The 19,996-nt window shown below is 39.0% G+C and overlaps 1 protein-coding gene across 4 annotated transcripts in view; it reads left to right on the forward strand.

Moving 5' to 3' along the window:
• Window positions 1-19,996, forward strand: part of rapgef3 (Rap guanine nucleotide exchange factor (GEF) 3) — a 56,055-nt gene that overhangs the window by 1,665 nt on the left and 34,394 nt on the right. Inside the window, exons 1-4 of one of the 4 annotated variants that reach the window (XM_017694216.2) lie at window positions 3,702-3,846; window positions 5,843-5,968; window positions 7,522-7,598; window positions 19,622-19,666. In XM_017694216.2, the coding sequence (XP_017549705.1) occupies window positions 3,795-3,846; window positions 5,843-5,968; window positions 7,522-7,598; window positions 19,622-19,666 (300 nt within the window). In that variant the 5' untranslated portion in view covers window positions 3,702-3,794. Of the gene's footprint in view, window positions 1-3,696; window positions 3,847-5,842; window positions 5,969-7,521; window positions 7,599-9,352; window positions 9,620-19,621; window positions 19,667-19,996 lie in introns of those variants that run through there. The other 3 variants (XM_017694218.2, XM_017694217.2, XM_017694220.2) reach the window with 3 other exon arrangements.

Below are 19,996 nucleotides of genomic sequence, written 5' to 3' on the forward strand. Positions count from 1 at the left end.
ATGAATCAATAGGTCAAATCCATTGCAAATTACATTACCAGACCTCCTTTGGTAAAAAAATAATCCAGCTTCAATAGGCCTTTATGCAGCATAATTGGACAGCTCAACATGTTTGGAGGAGAACTCAAACTGCTAATTCTGCTAGCACCAGTGGTTAACAGATGCCCATGTGGCTTGCATTGCACTGGGGCTATCCAACCCACCCAGAGAGAACAAGGCCAATAATGCTGTCTTAGAATCCTGGCTACAGATAACTGTGGCATCACATCTCCTGATGATAGAGCTAATGCTTAGACCAGGGATGTCCAGAGTTATTTGTAAGTGGCCAAGAGAGGCTGTAGGTTTTCAATCCAACACACAAAGTCATACATGATCAATTGTATGAAGACTCAGACCAATTTAACATATCAATACTAAATTGCTAAATGTGTGGTATCTCAACAGTCCTATAACATGGCCAAAAGAGGTCATAGGCTTGATCCCAATTCATTACAAGAGTGGTGTTTTGTTGGTGCTCTCCAAGAGGCCAGAATACATGGCCATAGGATGGAAGATGTCATGGATTTGATCCCAGTACATGAGGACTACTGTGGCATTACTGCCATCCCAGTGGTCTGAGAACATGGTTGTAGTCCAAAAAGTCATAGGCAGGCCCTTACCTGTATGCCAAAGTACTAGTCAATATACAGGGATTCAATTCATTCTAAACACGTTATGTCATGCATCGCTGAAAGGAGACTGTTACGACATTATTAATACTGTTATTATTGATCATGTGCTGTGTCATACTATGTCACGATGAGGCTATAGCATCAGCAGTGCAGAAATCATCCTACGTACTCCAGCACTTTAGGTACATCTTCTGGATATCTGGAGTTTTAAATAAAAAAATTTCACAAACATTCTGGCTTATAGCTAAAAAAATAAAGCTTGGCCAAGGTAATGACAGAGAGATGAATGGTTGTTAAGGAAGTGTTTGGAGGAGAAAATGAAGGAGATGTTCATAAATGAAGAGGTGACCATCAGAATTTGTAATACTGGCTGTATTAAAATGCTAAGGCTGAAATTAGGAATTATTTGTCATAATTGCTCATGAGGGCCCCTTGGTGGCTCAGGATCCTGGGCACACAGCCATAAAACCCTTAGGATAATCTTATTTAGTGGGTAGCACCACTGCCCTCCTCATGAAAGGCAAGAATCCTGACGTTACATTTGCCAAGCTCTGTCACATGATCAAATTGTAAGTTATTCTGGATAAGACAACCTGCCATATACATAAATGTAAAGGTAAACAAGTGGTCTCGGGTGTACCTCGTCTGGAATGAAATCCTACAACCATGCTGGCCTTTTGTGGATAAGACTACACCACTGGCTTAGGCGGCTGCACCTATCAGAAGCCCATGTTACAAGACTTCATTCTAAACCATTTTGGAAAATTTGTGTTGGTTGATTCATAATGAAATATTCAGGCAAGGGATTCTGGCATTCCCAAATATTGTAAAAAGATATGAAAACAATGGAATTACAAGGATTGGTCATGACAGACAGTGAGAATGAACCCTAAACAGCATTTATAAACTCGTTGTGATACAGTCTATGATAGGCTAATGCAGTTGTCACCAACCTTGGCCTTCCTGCAGAGTTTTGTTCCAACCCCAATGTGCCACACTTGCTCCAGTTAATTAACTCCTTGAAATTCCAAGCATATTATTCAGTGACTACTCAGAATACATTGCAAACTGGCTGATGTATTCCTAGGTTATAAAAGTGTGTAAAACCTAGGATCTGCAAGTGTGTCCCTGTCATTTAAAATGTTAACTGTCACTAGAGAACCCTTGTTGGCTGAATCAGATGCATTAGGGTTAGGAAAGGGTGGCAGCATATTAGATGTAGGTTGGAGCTAAACTCTGCAGGAAAGTAGATCTCCATTTAATGACCACTTGGTGCTCATGGAAGGATGTAACTTGCAGTATCTACAGACACACACTAGATGGCAGTTGGCAGCCAAGTATTCCATACCATTTTAAGACTGTGCCTCAATGGATCAATGGAACTCAATGTTAACAAGGGTCCCTTTTTCTTTTTAAGATTAAGTGCCCCTTATTAGTCCCAAAACAGAGAAATTTCACCTACGCATTTAACCCATCTGTGAAGTGAAATACCACAGACACACTAGTGAGCACACACACACACACACTATGGGGACAGTGAGCACAGTGAGCAGTGGGCAGCCATATCCGCAGCACCCAGGGAGCAATTGGGGGTTAGGTGCCTTGCTCAAGGACACCTCAGTCACGTCCTGTAAGCTCTGGGGATCAAATCAGCAACCTTCCGGTCACAGGGCCAGTTCCCTAACCTCCAGCCAAAGACTGCTCCCATTTAATTTTGCTGTGATGGTCTAGAACACTTTTTAGGTTTTTATTTAAATAACCTCAGGAACTCTCCCATGAGATTAGTTCACCAGCAATTTATTAACTGGTTATCCATAATACTATCTTACATTTCCTCTTGTTTCTCAGTTCTCAGTGATACATGTCTGAATTTGTTTAAATGTATTCTCACTTTTTGGAAAAAAAACTTTGCTTCACTGAAACAAATAAATGTATGAGCTTAATTTCATTATACCAGAGATTTCAATCAAATAAAGTCAGTGAATATGGACTTTGTTACACATGGCACAGCAATTACTGTCAACATATTTTAATTAAATCAAAAAATTTACATCAGACTCATTATTCAGTTATTAATCTTAAAATGTCACACCACTTGGTGGTGATAGGAACCCGACATCATGACATGTACAACACAATTAAAGTCATTTTCTTTACTATCCAAAATGACCAAGGAACTGTCTACAGAGTTTTAGATCCCTCTTCCAGAAATTGTTTTAAAAAATAAGATTGAGGCCATCCGCCTATTTCAAAACTACCATAAAACAATGTACCATGAATCAGTGTATTTATAACCATTTCATGTTTGCTTTAGCTTTCTGTGAGGTAGCTTTTAGAGGCATTAAATATAAAATGCTAAAGCTAATAAATCACATGTGATGTCACTAACATAAAATCGTAATATGACTAATATGATTAATATTCTTACAAATATCTTTAAGTAGAAGTAAAGTGTTCATTTATGAATGCTGAAAAAATACAAAATTGTCCAAATTCTCTTAGTTACATGTAACAGTGTAAATGTATTAATTACTACCATCCTTTACCCCGCGATTATTCAGTAGCGACTACGGCTTATTGACTACTACAAGTTATTCAGTAACTGCTGTGAAACTAATACATGATGTAGTTTTGTGAACAAGGATCAAGTGTGAATTAATTTGATGTAAATCTGTGAAAAACATGTAAAAGCGTGAAAACATGCACTAAAAAGAAAACTGCTTGTGTCTCAAAATTAGACCAAAAAAGAAAAATCATGGCTCCTGGGCACATAAAGCCCCTTTTTAACAGCTCAAGTTTCAGACATGTTGCACAGCAACTTATTCAAAAGACAACAGACAATAATAGTCTATCTCAGTGAAGCGATCTGATCTGAGATTACTTTGTGGTTTTGCTTATCAAAGTCAAAGCACAGGGTTGACATTAGCGCATGGAGGTCACGAGCAGGAAGACTGGATTCCTAAGGCTTTTTCACTATGACTCTCACACACACACATAGCAAGAGAACACACTCTCAGCTGTGTGCAGAGATAGAAGGCAGAAGGCAGAGTCAGCTTCAGTAGCTAAGCTTCAGCTGCCTCTCTGTGGCCTTAGGCACTGGCCAGGACATGTGAAAGAGTTAGGATGTATTCCTTACTGAAACAGCTTCTATTTAGGCGGAAGAAAGGCAGCATTGGTAAGTTCTGTCTTTAATGGGGTGGTGTGTGGGAAATTTGTGAATGTGTGAACTTTGAGTGTGTGAATGTGCGAATTTTGAGTGTGTGAATGTGTGTGAGAACACAAGAAGCACATGGACGCACATGTTTTTGACTGTAAATAAATGTGTGTAGTATGCGTTTTTGTGTGTGTGTGTGTGTGTGTGTGTGTGTGTGTGTGTGTGTGTGTGTGGGTGTGGGTGTGTGTGTGTGTGTGTGTGTATGTGTTTTCATACATTTTGAACAAAATGTCCTGGCCAAAAGCAGAGAACTTACAATGTAAGAACCAACAAAGTGGTCTTGACTTTAAAAAGTGCTTGATTTCAATCCTGCATTTCCTCTTTAAATACTAAGCTTTGAAATGAGCTGTTTTCAGTTGTGAGCATCTAAAGGTAGCTATCATGGTCAAACAACTCAAACACTAATACCCCACAGGAAGAAACACCCAGCTAACAACATCATATCACACAGTGTGAGTATGTGCTATTTCAGGCTAGGTAACCAGTACAGTATTTTCTCCCGATATCAGCCCAATATTGATACTTGGTATCAAGTTGGTCCCATTCTTTTTTGATTACTGAGGTTAAGTTTAGGGTTAGGGTTAGGATTGGGTTTAGAAAATTCTTATTGCACAAAGGTAAACAAAATTTACATGACACGTGCAGTTTATCTGGGCAGTAAAACAGTTTATGTTAAAAAAAACACACTAATACAAAATTAAATACAAATAAACAATACATTGGGGTTTTATTTGAGTGTATTAGCTTAACCTTTTCACATCTGTTCCTCAAAGAAATCCAGCATTTATGGTTACCATCCAGTATGTGATTCAGCTAATCAGTCCTCCCTTATATTTAATCAGTTGGGCTGCTGATGGGATTTAGGTCATACAATAGCTGGAATGCATTGAAAAGCCAGGAACCAAACTTATGTATCAATAACTTTCTTTAAAATGATTGTATTTTTGTAATAATGCTTATATGAATATTGATAACCCCAGGTATCTCAGGTTTTAGAACATACTAAGGCTTATTCAGTAAAAAAATAATAAAAGGCTACTCTTAGGTTATGTAACCTTGGGCCTGCCAATGGGCTCTGGCCATTTAAGGGGTTAGGTTTTTTTTTTGTTGTTACATTTCTGAGTGAAAATAATTTAGCACATTCTTCACAGGGAACAAACTTAAATCTCTAATTTTCCTGGGAAAATGTTAGCGTATTTATTTTTAAATTGTTTAGTTTAACAGTCAGAACTTTTGTGCAGGCCACCTTCTTACCCTTATATGTTTAATTCAGTAAGTAAACAGTACTTTGCAGTAAAATGTGCAAAAGTATTTTCTATATAGAGCATACATACTTCTTTTCACAAATTGACCAGGGGCACCGAAATGTTTGCATGTGACCATGTTGGGGGGTGGGGGGGTGTATACACAAGCATATAATTAAAACAATAAGGAATATTGTTTGCAACTGTTTATGTATGTAATTGTTTTTCATTTCATCATTTCCAACCCTCTTCTCATGGCAGCTTGACATGTATTGCAATTCAATACTTACACTTTGACATATCAGTGCTTCTTTAAGTCAAGTGTGCTGCTGATAGATTTGAATAAACCATGCGTTGGCTGGCAGAGGTCAGGAACTAAATCTGTGTTCTTCCAACCAGCTTCCATCTGAACTCCAAAGACACAAAGCAAGAAATTATTATTTTTACTGAATTTGTGTATGTTTGTAGTTCCTGACATTTCACAAAACAAGTTTATGTGTGTGTGTGTGTGTGTGTGTGTGTGTGTGTGTGTGTGTGTGTGTGTGTGTGTGTGTGTGTGTCCCATCTTTTCCTCTGCACCCTCCAGGGAGGCATCTGTCAGGGGTACAGAAAGTTTCTTTTTTTTTGTGACAACTGGCGGTCTTTGCCTCTGCAGTAGCTGCTATTTTAGAAAGTTGTTTGTTTCAGTAGGTAGTGCTTTTGGTCTGTTATAGGAATTCTGCCAGGCGGAGAAAGAACACTCTGGGGATTTGGGAAAATGTTTTGTGCTCCCTCGTGGCAGGCAGCAGAGAAGCCTAAGGGAAGGGTGGGCACAGCAAAGAGCAAGAGGAGGGAAACAGGTGTGTGTGTGTGTGTGTGTGTGTGTGTGTGTGTGTGTGTGTGTGTGTGTGTGTGTGTGTGTGTGTGTAGAGACATACATGTGGGATCAACAAAGACACAACAGGGGGTGGTCACTGTTTAACACAATGGTTTGAACAAAAATCAAATGTTCATAATTTTACACCCCTAATAGCCCTGATCAGTCCAGACATGTTTGGTGGTCAAAATTTGCTTCTTTAATTTTACACCGGAGCTATGAGGCTGATAACGGAAGGTTGTACCTAATCAATTAGCTTGTTACGTTGTGAAGTTGTTAAGTAATATCGAATAAATTGGCTTATGGGGTTTCTGACACTGTATGATACAGTGTTCTCTATACAAATAGACAAAGTGCATTCCACAGTAAAAAACAGTAGCAGCAGCAATTGTGAAGCCTGAACTTTGTCTCTATGTTTGTCTCTGTAAAACAGAAAGGATTTACAATATTTCTGTCAAAGCTAATCAGGCTGTTAATAAATATACATGTCAAAGATAACTGCTGGTATCTACGCTGGAGTAATACATTATGATTGCCTTAACAGAAGACCAGGCCACATGGATAACAGCTGTTGCCTGTGTTGATATTTTTTGCCTCTATATTCTCATAAACCATGACAGAAATCAATTGGTAAGTATGCAAAGATAAGACAGTAAAAATATAAGCAAGATTACTTCTGTGCCAATGTGATGAACCTTTAAGTAAAGAAAAAGAAGGATAAAGGTCTGTGTGAGAGAGGCTGGATAAAGCTTGTAAACAGCCCAGTGGCTCCTTTCTGGCCCACAGAGCTCCACCCAGGATGGGTCGCCTGGTCTCCTGGAACAATAGACGGGGTTTTAAACAAGCATTATGTAATAGGCCTCGGCCCCATGTCAGAAATCACTCATGTCTGGGTAGCATAAAGTGTGAGGTGGTCTGTTCGGACATTCCGGAGATGGACATCTCCACTATCTGGCCTGTGTGTGAACTCTGGAATGTGAGAACATGCTAGTCCCTAGAGGATGCTGAATGGGCGTGTGTGTGTGCCATTGTCTTGTTTATGTCTCATTTTTTCCTTAGATGTGGTGTCAAGAGAACAATAACTATGACCCTATAGTACCCTGACTTAGTCTTACTCAATGAATTTCTGTTATAGCACACTGTACATGAATATAGAAGGTTATTAAATGGTTCTTATCTTGAGTGTATGATTCTAGGAAGATTGTTGCAGAACTTTTGATCTTTGGGACTTTTTATGCAGAGGATCTTCAAACATTTACAGCACATTTACTATACACTATCTCACTATACTATAAATACATCCTCATATATCTCATTTACAAAAATAAGGATCATCATCTTTACAGTTGGTTCTTCTATGGCTAGTGGTAATGGCATCGCTCCAAAGAACCCTTTTGGTACTTTTATTTATTACAAACCCTGTTACTATTCAAAGTGTCTAATAAAAGCTATAAGATATTTTGTGGCTCTACCATTTTTTGCTGCTTTTTTGTCTGTATATATGACTCTTCTCTAATTTTCTTATTTATCCACCAGCCTCTGCAGGCATGTGCTCAGCTGACGCCTTTGTAATGACTGCTTTGCCTGCACCGAGGAGGATAGCATCTGACCTGGTAAGCTCCCAAAGACTAATTAAAGTTGACTTATGCTCATCAGCTGACTAGTCCAGTCACCGATATAACACACCTCTAACTACATATTATGCCAAATGTTGAATCTTTTTCTATATGCTCCAAAGCGTAGCTGGAATTTCACAGGTGTCTTTGAGGCACTGTCAGCCACAACACAGCTGAACAAATTGTTATTTTCAAATGGCAATTTATAATTAAGTGGAGAAAAGGCTGTAAGCTTTGTGGAAATATAAGAATGGTGCAGCACTCTTTACCAAGTAGGGAAATTTGACGTTTATTACATCTTCTACATTCATGCTCAGCTTTTTGCTGTGACAGGAGACGTACAGGCGTGCCCCCCCTCTAAGGTTTGCCAGGCAGCTGTGAGGTACAGATAAGAAAGTAAAAAGAGAGAGAGAGACTGTGAGAGAGACTTCAAGAGCCAAAACAAAGTAGAGAGTTTAATATTATATCACCCTGACTCACACTAAAGCTTATTACATTAGCAAGATAATCAAATATGTGTGCTCTGCAAGCCCATAATTTAACGTTTAAGTCTCTTGCTTCTTATCATATAAAGTGTCTGATGCAGATTCTTACCCCACTACAAAAGGGACTAAATTAGTGTGCACTACTTGAAGCTACTACCTGCTAAGAAGGTAAAAACATTTTTGCGTTAGTGTTATTGCCCAAAACACAAGGTTGCTGGTGGAATTATATATATATATATATATATATATATATATATATATATATTGTTGTTGTCAGAAGAAAACCTTGTATCTCCAAACTGGTAACTTTACAGGAGAAGGAAAAAACCTGCTTTACTTTTAATGGAAGTCAATGGAACCAGATGTCTTTCCAAGCAATTTTGGGTCGTTTCTTTTGGTCCATTCATCATGAAACTTACAAAGAATATAAAGACCAACAGGCATTTTCAATTTATATTAAAAACTGAAAAACATCAACAATGGAGATACGAAGTTTTCTTCTGACAGCAGCGATATATCCATATAAACAAGCGAAACAAACGATGTATCACTAACCTACATTCATGTTACATTAGTGGGAGGACAACTGTAAAGCTCTGCTGAAAATAGACCATTAGAAACTTTGGGATTAAATCCTGATGATTTTGCTTCCTAATGGGAATTGGCTAAATTAGAGATCACTAGTTTCCTGTAGCACACCTTTAGTTCCTATTAGAAAAGTTAAAATTGCGTCTAAAATCAGTCGCAGGTCACTTGTTAAACTACTGGGACCATAAATCACGAAAAGGCCAAACAAATTACAAAACCACCAGGAACCAACAGAAGCAGAAACTGGTCTAACGTTTTGAAATGGAACAAGTAAAGACTCTGAATTACATGTGCGCTTTCGAAGCTCTGAAGTCAGTTAATTGTGCGACGTGTTTTTCCCGAAATAAACGCCTCCTGCGCTACGATTGGCCAGTAGCACACACACACACACACACACACACACACACACACACACACACACACGATTGGCCAGTAGCTCATATATACACACACACACACACACACACACACACAGGCGTAGGCTGTCTGAGCACGGGTGGGTTAAGAATTAGGATGGAGAAAAAAACGCTGCGTGCTTGCCAAGAACAGACCGCTCCTAAGTGCGAACTACTAGCCAATCGTCGCGCAGAAGACCGGATAGTGTTAGCCAACCGTAGCGCGGGAGGCGGGGCTTGTCTGAAAACGGGTGGGAGTAAAAAAATAACGCTACACACAAGACGGCGGAGGCCAGGTGCTAGTGGCACTCAGGACTTGGATGTAACGGTTTGCGTTTCGCAGACTGGACTAGAGTAATGGTGAAAATGTTAAGACACTACTGGAGCAGCGGTCTTTGCGATATGCCTCGACCGGAGAGGTCCTAATCCAGACTGTTTTTAATATCGAGTCCGTGTGGGAAAAAAAATGCATCTCTTTCGGAGTTACAATTACCAAGTCTACCCTGATCGCTACTCGATGGAGAAAACAACTGTCCGGGGCATCAGCTGGGTAAGTTTGCAGGTGATATTAGCCAGCTGTTTTAGTCGTGGTGGTAGCAAAGCTAATAAAGGTCCATTGTGATGTGGTTTTAAGCTTAAAATGGTCAAAAACGACTGTCGAAAGTTTCAGACTTTCTTCAGTGAAACGTAAATCTGACTGTAACTTGTAATGATATAATAGTGATTTAGCTTGTCTTCAGGAGGTAAGGTAAGATATGATCGTAAAACATAAGTGTGGATGGACATGTATGTGGGACGGGTGCCAGCTGCTTACAGGATAACTACAGGTGCAGGTACAGCTGTAAGACCAAAGCAATTGAAGGTGCCTGTGTAAAGACATAACCACATCCTGAAGGGACTGGACATGACCCCAAAACACCAAGCAAGAGTTGCAAGAGATGCACACAGTACGTTCCATTGTCCTTGCAAGGGTGTGTGATAGCTGGCCAAAAGGTTTATTACAAAAACAGTTATTTATAGCTTATTGTTTATTGTCAGCCTCAATGTTTGAGCCCTTACAGTTTGGAAAAGAATGTGCGGGAGATTTTTTCTCTCTGTCCTTGCACAGGAAGACCCAGTTTGCTGTAATTCTCACTGAACTAAATATAACCTCAAAAAACTGTCAGCATTCTTTACTGCGGGCGGCTATTTTACAGGGCAATAATACTACAGACTCACTCCACAAACATGATTAAGCATATAAAACAACATTTAAGTTCGGTTAGATTTGCTTTCGTTCTTTTGAATTAGTTGCTAAGTTACCCACCTCTCTCTCTATACTTGGCACTAATATTAGCCTTGAGAAGGCTAAAGACCTTGACTTGACTGTGTAGAACCCTTTCAGAGCTTTGAGAACATTGTTCATGGGTCTGAACATTGGAGCCTTATTGTGTGAACATTGCTTTGCTGAGTGTATTCAGGTGTTTTTAATGTCCTATAACATGCAATAATAACCATCAGCTGCTATTGATATCAGTAACTGATATTTAGGAGATAATAGTACCATATCTGCAAAAGACATCACTGAGAAGTAAAAGTGTAAAGCCAAAATGGTAATGTTATTAATTAGTCATAAAAAGAGTAGCTGCTGAGCTGTAAAACAGCAACATGAAATTCCTTTCCGTACCACACTGATTGAGTTCTAATCTGTAGCTCATTCAGTGCATGCGAAACCGCAGCGATATTCAGTGAACAGTGGCTACAGTTAAGCCAGTTTCACACTGTGTGCTAATCTCAGTTTTGGAGCAGCGTTGAAAATGTACACTGGTGCTTGTCACCAGCCATGGTTGTTAAGATGTGTAGACACAATCCTGGTGTCCCTCTCCTCACATTCCAGCACAGAAGGTGGTGAGTTGCAGAGACTGAGAAGGACAAAATACTTCTCAGTCTCAGAAAGGAGGGCAATAGTGTGAGACGACGGTGTGAGAATACAAATTATGTGGGAGTATTAGCCCACAAAGGCATCTTTTTTCATCGCAACTGTTGCGAGGTTCGACGAGCTTTACAGAACGTTGAAAATTGCTACCAAGTTGGTCTATATTTTAAGAAATTGTTGTATCTTAAATCTAAGCAGGTTTCAGAATGACAATAATAAATTAGCCCCCATGTTAATGTTAGTTTGCTTAAACAGCTAAAGAAAAGACTGCATGGACTTCTCTTTGATCCAGCTTTCTATGCATTGCAAGTTTGATCACTGGTGATGCCACAGTGATACATGATCAGGAGTCCAAGAGAATACAATTGGACCCCCTTCTCCCATCACTGAGTGTAACAGAACTGGCAGTTAGCATTCTCTCAACGTATTAGGTTGTCATTATAGGGAGTTCAAAAACATGCGATGGCTGGCTTCACATGAGATCTACCTAGAATCTAGCTAACTAAATTGGACTTGCTACGTTGTGGAGAAAATTGTTTTAAAAAGGCAAAAAAAATGTCTAAAAAAGTGCAACTAAACGTAATAGACCTTAATTTCTCTGGGTTAGTAGGTAGAAGTAGTTACTTTCTTCTTTTACATGTGCCCCTTAATGATGTTAATGACAAAGAGAGAATTGAATATATAGAGTTCTTTATTCAGTGTTTTTATTCCATGAAATGCACTGTCGTTGAATGGAAGACACTCCTCCACCTTGCTAAACTAAATAAATGTTGTTACATTCTTCTCAGGTCTTCATTAGCCTTTGTCAATAGCCGAGGGTCATTTCCCTCCTTTTCTGTATCATGTGATCCAGCCAGCAGTGCAACAGAGCCTGCACAATTTGCTCAGTCAACAGATCAAGTGGGTGGAGAGAGATTGCCATGCTACACATGGTAGCAATGAGGAAGACAATTTGAAGTGCCCTGTTTACCACTTGCTCCAATTGTTATTGCTATGGGAAATTAAGCATGGAAAATCAGTGGAAGAAGCACAGGAGACACAGATCAGTTTTATCAAGCAAGAATCAAGTCTTCAGTATGGTTTATTTCATTCAGAAGGATGACTACTTTGGATATGTCTCAATATTTAATGCGCTGACTTGCTGCCCACCACCTCTATACATAGATGTAGGGGTTGATAGCTTATTGAGAGACTCTTGATAGACATCTCCAGTTATTTCTGTTATACAGGTACTTAGATAATTACATTCAACCATAACATTGCAACAAGGTACCTTGGCCAGGCCCCCAGGTAGTGGTCATTAGTTCCTGTCCTAGGGGACTACACTCCAGTACACTCCACTACACTCCAATTAATCAGTTAAATGACTAAATTTGGTTTGTGTAAGAACAAGGAAGTCACCAAATCTTACTACCTACAAGACTGCTTTGGAGAGGATGTAGACCAAAGGTCTGCATGGTGTTATTTATCATATGGTTACAGTTACAAACATGATAACGTTGTTTTTACTGCACTGAGTGCATACAAAGCAGGCACAATAAGCCTAATGTGAGCTAAATACCTCTGCATTAGCTAACTAGCTACACTCTCAGAAAAAAGGTACAACACTGTCACTGGGGCCGTACCCTTTTCGTCACTGTGGTGGTACCCTCAGGGGTACATCTCAGTACCTTTAGTCAGGGAACATAACTGTACCATAATCCATTGAAATTATATTTTCTAAGTTGTATTGATTCCACACAGCCTGTCTCATCTCCAGGCTTTTTATTTTATTGTTCTGTTTTAAAACATTAGTTTATAAAAGATACAAATGTTTACGTTTCCAATAGGAAAAACTTAAGGTACACAATTGAACCTTAAAACTGCTGTTGCACCTTTGAGGGTACATTTACACTGTTTACCTTGATGAATGAATCATGTGCCTGCATATTACCTTTATTTTTAACAATATACAGTCTTCATCCCATCTCAGGCAGATAAGTCATTTGAGGTTTTGTATGAGACCATTAATGAACGTTCACCCTGAGGCTGCTTTTATTGTGGTTGGGGATTTTAATGGCAAACTCGTAGGAGGTTCTGCCCAGATACTACCAGCACATTAAATTTCCCACCCGAGGAGAACAGACTCTTGACCACTGCTACACCACAATCAAGGACAGTTACAAACCCCTCCTCCGCCCGGCCTTCAGCAAAGCTGACCACACCTCTATTCTTCTACTGCCCGCATACAAACAAAGACTTGAACAGGCAAAACCAGTTCTCAGATCAGTCTAGCAATGGAGTGAGAAAGCCATCTTCACACTTCAGGACTGCTTTGAATCCACAGACTGGAATATGTTCCGTGATGCGGCTGGCACAGACATCAGTGAATGCACTGAAGACACTGTACCAAAAATCAATGTCAGTATCCCAACCTGAAACCCTGGATAAATGGTGAGGTTCGAGCCAAACTAAGAACTCGGGCTGCTGCCTACAACTCTGGTGACCCGGCTAGCTACAAGAAGGCCAGATATGACCTTCAAATGACCATCAAGCTGGCCCAAAAGGAGCTACAGGGACAGAGTGGAATCCAACTATTTTGGCTCTGATTTCAGATGTATGTGGAGTGGCCTGCGCACCATCACTGACTACAAAGAAGAAGAAGATGATCATGGACTACAGGAAGCAGCAATGGAGCCAAAGTGGAGAGAGTCAGCAGTGTGAAGTTCCTCGGCATACACCTCACTGTTGGCCTCACCTGGTCCCTCCACGCCAAAACTGTTGTGAGATTTGCCTGTCAACGTCTCTTCTTCCTGCATAGGCACAGGAAGTTTGGTTTGCCTCTTCAGATCCTCACCGACTTCTACAGATGCACCATAGAGAGCATCCTCATGGGCTGCATCACTGTCTGGTAGAGCAGCTGCACTGCATGTGACCGCAAGGCCCTTAAAGGTGTGGTGAGGACAGCAGAAACCATCATAGGCAACAAACCACCAGCCTGCCTGTTCACCATCCTGCCATCATGCAGGAGATTTCGCAGCATCCAGGCTAGAACAACCCAGTTAATGAACAGTTTCTATCCACAGGCTGTGGACTACAGCGTTCTGTTATGATGTGGACTACAGCGTTCTGTTATGATGTGGACTACAGCGTTCTGTTATGATGTGGACTACAGCGCTGCATGAAAGGTTCTTTGAGGGTGCTTAGGAGGACCTTTGCATAGTTAGGCTTTGCAAGCCCTTCTAAAATTGCACATGAGTGCTACAAGATCACAGTAGGAACTGGGAAAATAACCCTAGCATTAGCTGTGTAAGCTAACAAATTGGATAGGTAACTGGCCAACTGTTCTGGCCAAAAAAGAAATACTAAAGTACCAAAAAATACCAAAAAAGTAAAATACTTTTTCACCCAATTTTTCACCCAATAGACTACAGTACAGATCCATAAACACATTAGTGTAGGCATTCCTTGACACTTTTACATTGCACAAGTCATAATGCCAGGATATTATGCAACACCTGGCCCTGTGAGCTCATAAAAGGTAGGTTATAAACAGGCCACAAAAGCGGAAGTGCTATTAGAATTAGTTTGAGGGATTAGATAGAGCTTAGGTCAAGTATGAGGACATTTTCTGTCAGCAGAAGTGTGTTTAAACTGCCTCAAGGTCGCAAAAGGCTGAAGGCAATGAGTTTGCATGAAGGATTGTGAGAACTTCTGGATTTTCAGAGCAAATATTTGAGGATATTTTAAGTCTGGTATTTTGCTCAAGTGAACCACTTAGCTACAGGCAGGATGAAGCGGTTTTAGGATTATAGCCTTAGCCTGCATGCAAGACAAAGAAGCTGTTTAGAACTTCTGATTTTGATTCTAATTAGTTCAGATTGCAGACATTCTTTTTTCAGTGTCACCAAAATAGACTTTTGATTATACTGCATTTGGTGGTTCAAAACAATGGCCATGTATTGTGTACTGCATTTATCACAATGTGTCTGTTGTAATATGACCTTGTATTTCTAAACTCTAATATATTTTGAATTGCAAATCAAATTTTCAAGCATATCTCCTCTTAAAGTGTTCACCAAATGTAGAGGACAGTGGTGTTTCTCAAATAGTGTCATAAGGAAAAAACAAGGTCACAAAGTTTTTGATGTGATGATGATAGATGCTTAGGTATACAATGGCTAGGCCAATGAATAGCTAATCCAAGTAAGAAAATCAATTATAAACCATATACCTGTGATAAGATTGTATGAGATGTAGAAATAGAAAAAGTTTGTGATCACAGCATTATGATTTTTCAGGTTTGTTGGTAAAAGATCTAAAATCTCTTTTATGGCTTTAGGGAATCACATGCAGCTGATGCTGATTAACTGCATTCTTTCATTCCCTCCATTCATCATGCCGTATTGAAACAGCATGCGAAACATTTCATTTTTATTCAGAAAAGGCTTTGATTGCAGGACAACTTGAGGATGAGTGGAGTTTTTATGCACTCAACGAGTACAGCGGCACAAGCTTTTGAGTGAAACTTGAGTGATGATCACATTATGCATGCAGCTCGAGACCTAATACATTTTCAAGTGTTACATTACAGCTCCTCCAAACTCTTAAATGATTTTGACTTTGAAATGTGGTTTCAAAGACAGTGTCTAAGTCTGTTTTGCAACTGAATTGTCTTTTTTCCTTCAAATTCCAGTGTTTGCAAATGAATTACTAGCGTAAACCTTTGTGAAGGAATACCTTGATAATACTATTGGCAATCTTTGTAGCATGTACCAATGCAGGTCATATCTATACTGCTTTTGCAAAATGTTGCATACCTCCAATGTGCCTGGCAGCTTGGTATTTGACATTGCAAAATGAAAAAATAATGAATAGTGTTTCTCTCTCTCTCTCTCTCTCTCTCTCTCTCTCTCTCTCCCCTTCCCCCCTCCCCCTCTCTCTCTGTCTTTCTCCCTCTCTTCCAATATTTCTGTGAGTTGATGTAGAGAGTCAGGAGCCAAAAATTCCTCTCCTGTATGAATTGTTATTGTGCTGTGGTCGTTAATGAGTGTGAGGCAAATGACAGAGATTATGAACTGCACATGCCTCAGAAGCCTGACAGGCTGGCATTAGTACAGGAAATGCTTTCAAACGTGAAGAATCTGATGATACTCCTCTCCGAGCTTGATTAAGGAAACTACTGTGAATGATTAACTGTCATTGACTGTTATGTTCTCTCCTGTTGAGCCACGTCACTTGTAAAAGCCTAGCTACCAGGGCAACGATCGATGTGAAAAGTTTTATGGCAAACGACAATCACAATGTTAGTTGTAGTTAAACAGCACTTTAAAGATAGATATAATTGTCAGTTCTCAGCTGTCTTACTGCCAGAGGTGGATGAAGTACACAAATCATGTACTTGAGTTAAAGTAGAGATACCCAAGGTAAAATATTACTCCAGTAAAAGTAGATGTCCTTACTCTAGACCTCAACTTGAGTAAAAGTACAAAAGTATTTGCCTTCAAATGTACTTAAGTATTGAAAGTAAAAGTACTAAAAGAGTAATTATGGCTCTGATGTCCTGTTATCATTTTTATAACAAGACTCGCTTCATGAACTCATTTTAGGTGAAAATCCTCCAGTGTCTCTCTTGGTAAACCAGTCTTTTAATAGAACATCAGTAATTAGTGACGCTGACGTCAATTAAAATGATCATAAGCACAAAACACTGAAGGCAAACAGATTTCATCAGGCAGAACCGAGTGGCTTTTTACACACAAGCAAAGTTTCAGTTTAAGATTACTTTGTAAATTAGTTACAAGTTGAATAAAAACGGGCTTTAAACTCAGGATCACAAATAAGTTTTCCTTTACTGTATTGATCTGTAGGTCTCTGTTCATAAACATAAACTACCAAAACTAATTTACTATAAAATGAAAGTGTTTGTATGAATTCAGAAAAAAAGAAACACGTCAGTCACGACTGCATGTGTGTGCATAATTCTATATTGTGGTCTATTTACACAAAGTTAGGTTAGTTCATCATTTAGGTGACGTATGTGCTCCCAAATTTTTACACTGCTGCACTGATGTTGAACTGTGTACTTGCACTCGGTTGGTATGACCAACAGGTCAAAACAAGCTCAGAACAAAGTGACCGCTGTGCCCTGATTGGTGTTCTTGTTTTGCACTTCTTTTGTTTTGACATGCTATGTTTTTATACACATAAAAACCAAAAGGAATGACAGATTTCTCAAAATGTAGTGGAGTCAAAAGTAAGATATTTGATTTTGAAATGTAGTGGAGTGAAAGTAGAAAGTCACTCAAAATGGAAACACTTTAGTAAAGTACAGATACACAAAAAAACTACTTAAGTACAGTAACTAATTACATTTACTTAGTTACTGTCCACCACTGCTTACTGCTGATAAGCAGCAGAAACTCATAGTCGTAAATAGGACTGGTCGATAAAATAATAACGATAATTATCGCAATATAACTTTTCCTCAATAGAGCGATAAGAAGGGTTCGATAAATGTTCGATATAATACACCATTCTCAAACTTCCACATTTTAGCCAAAGCCCTGGCGGCGTTTTCTACTGCAAGGAAAGTGACATTACTCTGCTGTATCCAGGAGATGACGGACTTCCGAGTTTTTCGACATGATTAGAGAGGGAGGGGCGAAAGTTTTGAAAGTAAAAGAAAGAAGTGGGTTTATGTTACAGCCCCGATTTAAACGAAAGTAAACTGAGGAAGCTGTGAGGTATTGGAAAGCGGAAGAATGCTATCTTTCCAGGCTAGCTGTTTTTAGCAGCTGGCTAACTTGAAGCAGCGCTACATCACTCGCACAACATGGCTGAATTGATGATACTGTACATCAAACAAGACAAAACAGCACCGCTTTTAGTTTAAACATACCTAAAAGCAGGACTCCATTTGTCTGGTTTTAGATATATTGCGGTTCAACCCTTAAACTACGATAGAACAGAGAAATCCAGACCTCTATAGTTGGTGTTTAAATATTGTGATATGCTCTGACATGGATGAGGTAGGAGTGACAGCGGTGATCCATCACCGACGTAGCTAATGAGCCAGCTAATATTTGCTGTTCCTACTAAGCTGACGTTGAGAAACTATTCAGTTATTCTTTCTTAAATTATGAATATTACAAAAACTGTGGTCGTGCTTTTCCAGCTGTTAAAAACAGCTCACCAGTCGCTTTCTCCCACTGCCCCATGACAGATTTGTGAAATGTTCTACTGGTTGTCATGTTCTGACCATAAAGGATAGTTTAAAACAGAGATTAACCACCAGGAGCAAAAATCAGCCTTCGAACTTCAAAGAAATAATGAACTGACGTTTATTGCAATATGTATTGATATTGAATCAATTTAATTTTGTTTATTGTGATAACATTTTTGGCCATAATGCCCAGCTCTAGTCATAAATAATATAAATATTGTATCACTGGGAGACAGGCTCCATGAGTTCATAGAATTCAGAGTGATGTGAAAACCAGCCCTGATGAACGGCTATCTTGGTCATCTGATCAGATTCATTAAACCTTGTGGTCTCTGATGACTGGCCAAAATCTTAAAAAGCAGTGCTGATAAAATCGGAGGTCATTAGTGTTGTCCGATATATCAGCCAGCTGATACATTCGTCTACCAGGAACAACAGATAAAAATGACCCTTTCAGGCCAACATGGGGTCATTAACAGTTCTGTTTATTAATGACCACTGTCCCTGATAAACTAGTAAAATTTGTAACACAATAGTAGTAGAAAACATTAGTAACAAAAAAACACAGACAAATCAGCAATTAAAATGTAAGTGGCAATGATTGGTTAGCCGTTTGCACTTTCACTTTCAGTAAGAAACAGAGCTTAATGGGCACACACATTAAAATATACTGGAACCACTTTAGACTAAGACTGCCCTTATAAAGGATTTATGAATGGTTATAAACTTGTTTATTAATGATTAATAAATAGGTTATCACCATCTTGAAAATTAAATATGAATTTAAAAATGTAATATATAAGCATTAATAAACCGTTATAATAAATTAATAAAAAGGGCAAAATGTGACATGTTATATCTGACGAATATGAATGCTTGAAAAAACTGATGGGCATAAGGCTAACTGAGGAAGAAGACAAAGTAACAGAAGTAATCAGCCAGATCTGTGGTTTAACTTTGTAAATGAATGTGGGTTCACTATTAGGCAAACAGCAGGTCATTGTCGCCCGTTTTATTTGTGACTTGTATGATTTTTTTTAAGAGGGCGTAACTAATAACCATTAATAAACTCCTTTCAAACCATTTATTAACCCCTTCAGTGTTAGACTTATTCTAAATTGGTACTGACATATATATTTTTTTTTTTTATCATTTTTAATTAAGTATTTTTAGAGGATTACAGTTTATTTTCATTAGTTTTGGAACTTTGAAATGCTGTGCATAATTTAATATTGTTCTGATAAGTCTTTTTTTTGTTGTTGTTGTTTGATCCTTTTAAAACTCTCACCACTTATTATTTATCAATTATCAAAATAGTTGATGATTACTCAGTTATTAGTTTAATCAGTAATGACAGCCCTAATTGAGAAGATTGAGAATAGGTTGTTCCATTCTTTCTGTGTGCCTCACTCTCTATTGGTCTTTACTTACAGACTCCACTGCCTGAGGCCTTGGACACACAGGACACTATGAAACAGGTAAGCACGGAACGTCCTGAAACAACAGCGTCGCCAGTCATCAAGCTTTGACCTTAACTTCTCTGACTCCTAAAAGTCACTGATATCATGCATATGTGATCAAGATTATCCTTGGCTTGGGCCTTGGCACTACAGAGATAAAGACAATGCAAGCATCGTCAAAATATTCTGCAGGGTTCTATATATGGATTACCAGGCATGTATTTTTTTAAATGTAATTCTTAGGGTTAAGAGGTAGATCCAATTGCTTTAGACCAACATCCACATCAGGATAGCTGCTCTGTGGCAGCTTTAATGAATTAGGCTATTTACTAGTTTCAATTCTAGCCA

The sequence above is a fragment of the Pygocentrus nattereri genome, chromosome 9 (genome assembly GCF_015220715.1).
Source record: "Pygocentrus nattereri isolate fPygNat1 chromosome 9, fPygNat1.pri, whole genome shotgun sequence".
NCBI classification, from domain to species: Eukaryota; Metazoa; Chordata; class Actinopteri; order Characiformes; family Serrasalmidae; genus Pygocentrus; species Pygocentrus nattereri.